At 42.3% G+C, this 9439-nt stretch overlaps 1 protein-coding gene across 1 annotated transcript; it reads right to left on the reverse strand.

The window, feature by feature from the left end:
- Nucleotides 1-236: 236 nt before the first annotated feature.
- Nucleotides 237-8372, reverse strand: nes (nestin). Its single transcript, XM_015375378.1, has 4 exons — nt 7377-8372; nt 5577-5701; nt 4594-4667; nt 237-4040 (listed from the first exon to the last, which is right to left on the reverse strand). Exons 1-4 carry the CDS (start codon nt 8205-8207, stop codon nt 769-771), a joined length of 4302 nt encoding a protein of 1433 aa, XP_015230864.1. The 5' UTR covers nt 8208-8372; the 3' UTR covers nt 237-768.
- Between the last annotated feature and the right edge of the window lie 1067 nt (nt 8373-9439).

Below are 9439 nucleotides of genomic sequence, written 5' to 3' on the forward strand. Positions count from 1 at the left end.
GTTTGAGATTCATCCTGTTACCATCATGGTTCTAGCATGGAACATGTAGCAATATTACCTCTGTTAAAATGGTTTGTATAACTGAGCCATGCAGTCAAAATTGGTTTTAATTAGTTTTGAGCAGAATTAATATCAGTAATATGGTAGAACAGTAACACTTTTGATGCTAATCTGTTTGCAGTGATTTAATCAAAGCTTTGAGGCTCCTTCTGGGCAAATAACAACAGAAAACCATAATGAGTCTACAGTTTATTTTCTACTTTACGTTTACCACAGCTTTAATGAGCTTTTACAGGGGGATGAAAAACCAATCAATTATTCTTATGACATGAACAACACATGCAAAGTCGAGTAATTTGTAAGCTAATGGAAATGAAACTGTTGTTCCTATGAAATGGAAGCACTACGAGGAATCCTAGCCAGCTGGCCTTAATTGATTTCTATTAAACAGCAAAATGATCAATAGCAAACAGGCAGTGATCAATGGCTGTTTTGACTTTCAAATGATACGTTGTTCTCTTAACATGCTCTTCTCTCATGCATCTTTTTTAACATGCATACAGAAGGTTGTAGAACAATGTAGACAGCGGAACAAAAGAAAAATGTTAGATATCTGTTTACATTTAAGGTAGTGGACGTTAACAGGCTGGTTGTTTATTTTCTAAGAAAAGCACAAAGGCAACTTTGGTTTCATATGCAACAAGAAAACCCACATTGTACCCCTTGATGACTTCCTATTGCGTCTAAAAGGCTGATTTACCTAGTTCTTTAGACTGTCTCTTCCCCAGATGACCAAGATTCAGCCTCAACATCTGATTCCTCTGAATGGACTATCTCTCCTTCGTTTCTACAAAACGCTTTCTTCACTTCACTGCTCATCATTTCCTGCTCTTTCATGGGATCCAGGCCAGATGGGTCCGTATGCATTTTTGAGTTCCCGTTAACGACCTTTGGGTTCTCGAAGTTCCCTCCATCAATGTTTTCACTAAATCCTTGACTATCAGTTGTTACCTCAGCGGCCTCTTTATAGGCCTCCCCTGGTGGGTATGTGGCACCAGTCTCCAAGGAGGACACCCAGAAGTCGTTCTTCCCATCCGAGCTGAAGTGGCCATGGAAACTGCTCTCTGTCGCATCCTTCACTATGAAAATATCGTTTTCGTTCAAGGCTCTGTCAGGGGACACTTCCACATGCTCTTCCTGGTGTATGATGATGTCATCATCTGATAATTCTTGTGCATCTGCGCTCTTTGGCTCTTGTTTCTCCTGATCACTCTTTTCAGATTCCTTTCCTGCGTTATTCCATTCAGCTGTTTTTCCATCTATAGCAAACCTATGAACGTTCTCAGCATCTTCAATGTGATGTTCTTGAGCTACGACAGATGTTACTTCCTCAGGTAACGCCTCAGTGACTTCAGGGGGAGCATCAAAGTCTTCCAGAGGCTTCAGATCTTCTGTTTCCAGTAACACAGAGCCTCTGTCCTGTATGTTCTTAACATCCTTCACACCTGACCTGCTGAACACATCTTCCAGGCTGGATTGGTGTTCTGTTGCCTCTATATGAGACATCTTATTGTCTTCCTCGTCCTCCTCTCTTGTCTCTGGTTTATCTACAGCTTCTGGATCATTATGTTGGGTGCCGTCCTCAGTCAGAGTGTTTGCTGAATACATCTTAACATATGGTTCAGGAAAGTGTTGCGTCTCTAAAGCCTCATCTTCAACTATCAGGGAAGTCACATGATCATGTTCCCCACTTATTTCAGGCTCACTGGTATATGTCTCTTCTGTTGCTTTGTCAGTTTCTTTTTGCTCAATCAGTACCTTCTCAGTCAGATCGTTTGTGGAATGAATCTCAGCTAATAGATGGCTGAACAGGTGTCTCTCTGTAGCTTCTCCAGTGATTGTAGTGAAGGGTCCAAACTCACTATTAACCTTCATTTCAGGCTCACTGGTATATGTCTCTTCTGTTGCTTTGTCAGTTTCTGTTTGCTCAATCAGTACCTTCTCAGTCAGGTCGTTTGTGGAATGCATCTCAGCAAATAGATCGCTGAACAGATGTCTCTCTGTTGCTTCTCCAGTGATTGTAGTGAAGGGTCCAAACTCACTATTAACCTGCATTTCAGGCTCACTGGTAGAATTGACTGCTGGGTTTCCTGTTTCTTCTTGTTCTTTCACTGCCTCTTCAGTCAAATTGTTTGTCGAATGTGTTTCCATCGATGGATCGGTGAAAGGTTGCCTGTCTGAGACCTCATTAATATCTGAAGATTCCCAGTTTGTTTTAATTTCAGACTCAAAGTGAGCAGTGTAAACTGAAGCTTCTTGTTTGTCCGTTTCCTTCACGGATATTTGTTCCATTTCTAATATATCTTCCTCAGACTTCTCGTGTGCAAAATGAGCACTGTAACTATCTGTTGACAATTTTTCTAATTCTTGTTCCACTAGTCTGTCTGTGTCCAGCTCCTCATCATAGTCTGTATTCATTTGTACAGTGGCTCCAGTAAGTTCTTCTGTTTCCTCCTCCGAATGTTCCTCTATGCCACTCACAACTGCAACATTTTCTGTCTCATTCACCAGTTCACGATCCTCACATACTGTTTCACTTTGCTCAACATCCCTTTCTTCCACATGAGTGTATCCCAGATTATAGTCATCATCTACGGTCTCTTCCTCCACCTCTTCACAAAGATCTTCCATTGTTCCGAAAGTCTTTGGCTTGCCGTCACCCCATGTTCCCGGTCCTGCCTCTCCCGCCTTCTTTTCCTGCTCACCATCACTGGACTCACTTTCGTCGAAGTGCGACGCCTGAGTGTTGGCGTCAGTGTCATCACTTTTGTATCGGATCAGGGGACGAGTGTCAGCGAGGGTGTTTTCCTGAGCATAGCTGTCACTCTCCCGCTCGGTCTTCCATGACACAGAGACATTCTGCGTGTCCTCTTCATCCTCTTCATCTTCTTTGTCAGGAGGTGGAACATGCTCTTGGTCTCCATCTACTTGTTGGAGCACAGAGGCCATGTTGCCTGATTGGTTGAAGTTCTTGTTTTCCAACTCTGGTTCTTTTGCTGATATATCCTCCTCTGGCTCAGCATGTTCTTTATTCCCTTCATTTCTGACATTGTCATCTTCTGTCCCTTCACTGACTCTCCTCTCGATTACACTGTCCCATGTATCCATCTCTTCCCCATCAGGATACAACTTATCCTCATCTTCGCTTCCCTTCGTCTCCGCTTTGGAAATGTTAAACTCTTTTCCCACATCGACATTCAACATGCTTTCATCAGGTCTATGGTCTTTGTCTTGGATAGAATAATTTTCTTGTGTTTCTCTTTCTGATTCAGGACTGCTTGGCCTGGATTCTGACGTTGCTTCAAGCATTGCTTCTGTTTCTGAATCTGAAGTCTCATCTTGCACTACCTCTTTGAACACCTCATCTACCTTTGTTGATGCATCAGGTTTAGCCATTTGTTGTTGCACATTCTCTTGTTCAGTTTCAACCTCAAGTGTTGCATCATTTTCAACTTCATCTGAGAAGTAACAGGGTGGTTCTGCCATTCTGCTACTGCATAATACAGGACTGGGTGTTGAGAGCTGATGGTTAACAGCGCTCTCCACTAAATTCAGCTCCCTGCCGAGACCAAACTCAGCTGTATGACTGACAACAGACTCAATCGCTGCTTCTACATCTGTTTTAACCTCGTCCTCAGACATTTTCTCAGGTGTCTCTTGCTCATTAGGAGGAGATAAAGGCTCAGCATAGGTGACTTTCTCATGAACCTCCTTTGGTCTAAAGTCTTCAGCTGCTCCATTCTGAACTATTTTTGGATAGGGACTTTCTGTAGCGGCAGACGTTACTGCAGCTGCTTCTTCAACTTTTCTTGTAATCTTTGGGGGTTCTCTTAAAGCTGCAGATCTTCTGCTTAGGATCTGAGTTGCAGTTATTGCTGATTCTGTCCTGCCTTGGACAGATGAGGGGTAAGTGGTCTTGAAGCTGGGAGACAGCTGGGTCGGGTAATTCCTTTTAACCCCTTGAGGAATCTGAACTGCATCTGTGAAGGAGAGAAATCATAAATAAACAATGAACTAAGCTGCTGGGGGAAAAAATGATTTGAACAAACGCTTTTAGAAAAAAGTGAGATTAATTGCAAAAATAGGTGATTTTTTCTTTGATATACAATTCCCACAAAGAAAGTCTGTCTGATGTGGTGGAGAGTCTGCATGACCAAACCATTATTGAAATCTATGTTCTCAAGTTAGTCTGCACACTAATGGGAAGATATTGATCTTCATTTCCTGTCATTGATGTCCAGGCTACTGGAAAGGGAACCCATATGGCTCTATAACCGATGGGGTCAGTCTGACTGTCGTTACAGGATTAAAAGAGCTTACGTCAGCCCGTTACCCCAAGTCCCTCTATTCCCAAGTTCCCTTAAAACCAATTACAAAATGTGTTGAGCATGTCAGTGTGAGGAGCTTTTACTCAGACTATGTGATTATATGATAATTTAAATAAAAAAACATTCAGATTCTCCTTTTTAATGCAACATAAATCACTGCAGAAGCTAAATGTCAGAAATGTTTGTTGGCTTAGAGTTTAATTACCTCTGATGGAAATGTTTCTTGGCTTATTTAACAAAGCTGCCTCTCGTCCACGGCTCTCGCCATCCAACAAAGCTCTGTGGAGATAACATGAGTATAAATATCAAATCTGGAGAATGGATGGTTTCTAACCCATAAATATGATGGTGTTTGTGCTTAACATGGTGAAAGCAACTTGATGCTGCAGACTGAACTGTGTGTGGGAAGAGGCATGAATGCACACTAAGGTCTGTTGTTATGGTAATGAAGGAAAGGCCCCGCCACTGAGGAGTCATCTGCACAAGCCTCTGCCATCAATTCCTCTCACACACACACAGAGTCGGGGGGGCACTTGGGACCACGCTACTGAAAGCAGATATTGGAAGCAGCTCATGCAGCACTAACACCCATGTTTCTATTCACACATGTGGATTCCAGCACCTACCCTTATAATTTTCTACATCGATCTAGTTTGTTAAAATTGCTAAGCATTGCTGTTTACTTGCAGCTCATACCAGCAGCTTCTCAAAAACAGTGAATGCTTCAGAGATTTGCCCTTCACTAATGTCCTCTCCTGCCCCACTCCCCTGCCCTGATACTCTAGACTCCCAAAGCTTATAGACCGGTTCTGTCTTACCCTCTCCTTCTCTCAGGAAAAGGGTGAGGGTCAATACTTTGAGGAGGGGGAGAACGAGTAAGGCGGCGCTGCTTTATAAAGGATATGTTACTTTGTTCAAGGCAGCTGAGGCTGCAGTAACAACCTTAGGCTCAGACGGATCTTTGTTTGACAGCTTCTAACAGTGATGCATGGTTATTGATTTGGTTCTGAGCTGCAGCCTTAAAATGTGTTCAACTGATAGCATGAACTAAAGTTAGAACATCTGATCTCTCTTTTTGCCATTGTCATGTTTCCACTCTTTTATACATTTAAGACATCCATTGGAGCTATACATACCTGCATTGGATTATCAGGACTTGTGTCTAAAAGAAAATCTGGTGCAGATTACCTGTATGTTGCAACTTCCAGACCCAGAGACATCTTCAGCCTCATCAGGTTCTGGTTCTCCTGCAGAAGGTCGTCTATCTGCTGGGACACTTCCAGTTTTTCAACCTCCAACTCTTCTAAGTGTTCCTACCAAAACAGGAAATAAAACAGGAAAGGGAAGCACTCAGAGTGGGCATGGTGAACCTTTTCCTATTCTATTCTTACACTTTGCTGTTTCCTCGTGGGTAAATATTTTGAAGGTGAAAAGAATTGGGGTTAATATTGTCCTTTAGATGATTGATCCATTTTTTCAAAAATCTATCCAGGTAAAAGAAAAGTAATGAGCTCAGTTATCATTTCCTCAGGGTAGCAAAGGCATTAGGTTAGGATATCAAAGCCAGTCATCCAGATGCACAGTGGGAAAAAGCCTAGAAAGTGCACAGCTTTGTGTGCTCAGACCTCCCAGTGACCCAAAACTAATCCAATCAACTACAACCCGAATAAATGAGGCCCCAAGTGGCTTTCAAAGTAAAATGTTTTCAGTCTGTTAAAATTTGAAATACTAAGAGAGCAAAGCAGAACTTAAAAGCGAAATAAAGTATTTAGAGGGTCTGCGGAAATATGTGTTAATGAAGATATCTGCAAATCATGTTAGTTTCATTATCAAAACTTTAATTAGTGAGTAAATCTCCTAAGACTTAAGCAAAGTCAGAACAAATTAGCATGCCACAGCATACATGTCTAAACTCTGCCTGCTGTTACATCATTTCTAGGGCTGGTAATACACCAGACTTCACATTTAGCTGTGGTTTCTCACTTTATTCTCAAAGCCTAAGCTGACTCATTGTTAATCGCATAAGACGAAGTGTTAGACACCAGCCAGACAACAAAATGTAAAAACTCAAAGAATCAATTGGTCTTTTTTCATCCATAGAACTGAATCTAAATATTTAAAGATACAATTGCAAATGTTTCCTTAATTAAAGGACATCATGATATATATAAATGATAAATATCAGTTTTTTGTTGTATATATATATATTTTTTAATCCAGACATGAATCTCTTTATAGGAGAGCAATGGGAAGACCCTTAAGAGGAGTTTTGTAATGAGGTGTTCAGTTCCTTTATCATTTAACTGACATATTCTGAAATAATTATAATTTAGTGAGGGTTCCTGGAACAGGGCTTTTCTTTTTTTCCTGTCTGCTTGTTCTGCTCTATCCCTGTTGGGTAACATGGCCGCTTACAATGAGTAAGGTTCTGTTTGAGGTTTTCTTTAGTTACGGGAAGTTTTACTTTCCACTTTAACTCCTTCTATGCCAGGGGTCTTCAACGTTTTCCAGGCCAAGGACTCCCAAACTGATGGCAAGATGGAGCGGGAACTCCCTAATTATATATATATTCTATGAAATTGTGTTATATCAAACTGGTCCTATAGTCACTAAATAACAGATGGAGTAATGTAACAAAAGTAATTTCGTGGGATTATTAAAGTATTTATGATTCTGATTCCTGCTTGATGGGACAGGTGTTGTGAATGAAATGGTGCCCAGCTTGAAAGAGCTCCTGTATGTCACTGAATTTGTGCATTGATGACTGAAAGACATCAAGACATATGTTTACTACAGAGTGTTGAATTTGTTTTAATGTGTATTTAAACACATTTTAAATAGTGGACAAAAATTGCAGAGGAGAATACAGAAAAAAAAAAAAAGAAACTTTCGCGACTCCCATGCAGTACCTCTGTGGACCCCCTAGGGGTCGCAGACCCCTGTTGAAGACCTCCATTCTATGCAAACAAACTAGAGCAGATTACTAACCTGGAGCTGCTGGATCTGATGACAGTGTTCCTCCCTGCGTTGGGCTACAGTCTTCTCCAGATGTAGTCTGACATCCTTAGCTGAGGCAATCTCCTTCTCCAAGGTTTGAAGTTTCAGCTGGCTCTCACGTTTCTCCTGGCAAACTTGACCCAAACGACTCCTGGCCTGACCAAGAGACTCCTCCAGCTGAGCTAACTGGCTCTGATAGGCCTCTGCGGCCTCCTGCCAAGCTCTGGTCGCCCTCTGGGAAAACTCATGCCCCACCTGGAGCAGGTCTGGTGTCTGCTTGCTCCTTTGAATCAGGTTTGGAATCATCTTGGCTCTGGATTGGGTCATTGTGGCCTCCAGGTGGGCAACATCTTCTTCATGGGTTTGGATAAGGAATCTCATTTCATGCTCCAGCTGATTGACCTTCTCCCTGAGCCAAATCTGTGCCCTCTGCTCATCTTCCATCTCCTTCCTGCTTTGTTCCATCTTGGTCTTGGCCAGCATTTTGGCCTCAGCCTCCCTCTGCCTCTGGAGCTCCAGGGCTTGGATCTCCTCACTAAGCTTCTGAACTTCCACCTCTGTGAGGACCCTGTCCCTCCAGGCAGCATCCACTTCCAGTCTCGCCTGTCTCAGCTCTTCCTCTAAGCCCTTCCTGCGTGTCAATGTTCCCTGGTTGTTGTGTCTCAAAACGTTGATCTCATTTGCAAGCATTTCATTTTCCTCCTCCAGAAGTTTGACCCGACTAAGATAGGTTTCAAGGCGTCGGTTCAGGTTCAGCATCTGTTGCTTCTCCTCACCAAAGTGGTTTGCATGGAAGATTTTATGCACTCCGTGGAGCTCCATGTTAGTTTAAAAAAAGATATTTGGCAAACGGAGGTCTTACTGCGAAGTAAACAGAGATTTGGCAGTCAGCTTTGTCTCTTCGTTCCAAGCCTGAGTCAGTGTGGGGTGTCCTGGTGTCTGAGGGAGGCTCCCGAGAGGCTCTGGTGGAGTGACTGCTAGCAAAAGACGTCTCTTTCATACTGGGTTTAATGAAGGGGCCGGGCACATGGCCACCAGGGGTGGAGGAAAAGGGGTGGGAGGAGACTGGAAGCTGTGGATATGGAGAGGAGAGAAAAGGAGGAAGGATACAGAGGGAGAGAGTGAGCAGAGGGAGGATACTGGAGATGAGATGGAGGGCTGTAATAGGAAGAGTGGAATAGATGGGAAAGGGCAGACAGAGGCCATAATGCAATTAAAAATATGAACTCCATCCTAACTGAGTGCTCTTTTGTTCTATGCACACATTGTAGTCTGTTTATTCCATACGCTTCCTTTTTATTACATCATAAATTAAGATATATATAGCTTTTGAGTGTGGTTTTAAAAAACGCTTGATTCTGTTTGATAAAAGTTTGACACAGCTATTCATCTATTAGCATGAGACTTTTTTCCCCAATATTAAGGTAAATTCTTATGAAACCCAAAACATGTAAATCTGCAAAGGGTTATTTATATAAATATTTCCCAAGTGTTCACAACCCCAGCCTTATAATATCAAGAAAATAGGCTAAATTTAATAAATTGTTTGTAACTTGAATCTAGCGTCTCATTTATTCAGTCCTGAGTCATATCAGGACATATGGGGGCAATGGCAGCCTTGTGGTTAGGGCATAGAGCTTGGAATCCTGAGGTTCTGAGTCCAAGCCCCACTCCCACAGACTGACACTCTGGGTCCCTAAGCAAGACCCTTGACCCCCGGCTTTTCCCCAGGCGCCCCACGATGGCAGCCCACTGCTATTAAAAGGGATGGGTTGAATGCAGAGGTAAATTTTTCCAATGTAAGATCAATAAAGTTCAACTAGTTTTTTTTTTTCTATATCCCACAGCCATTGGTAAGAGTTGACAACCAAACTTTGATGGACGTTTAAATTGAGAAACATGGCTCTCATGAGGCAACCGAAAGAGGACTCAAATTCAAGACTCAACTCAGGGAAATTAAATCAATGATCATTTAATGCAAGTCAGCACAATGAGTTGGAGCAACTGGCAAAAAAAATAAAAAAACACAAATGCAGAGGCTTTTCAAAAACAAG

This window comes from Cyprinodon variegatus, unplaced genomic scaffold, assembly GCF_000732505.1.
Source record: "Cyprinodon variegatus isolate N-32 unplaced genomic scaffold, C_variegatus-1.0 Scaffold0, whole genome shotgun sequence".
Classification (NCBI taxonomy): domain Eukaryota; kingdom Metazoa; phylum Chordata; class Actinopteri; order Cyprinodontiformes; family Cyprinodontidae; genus Cyprinodon; species Cyprinodon variegatus.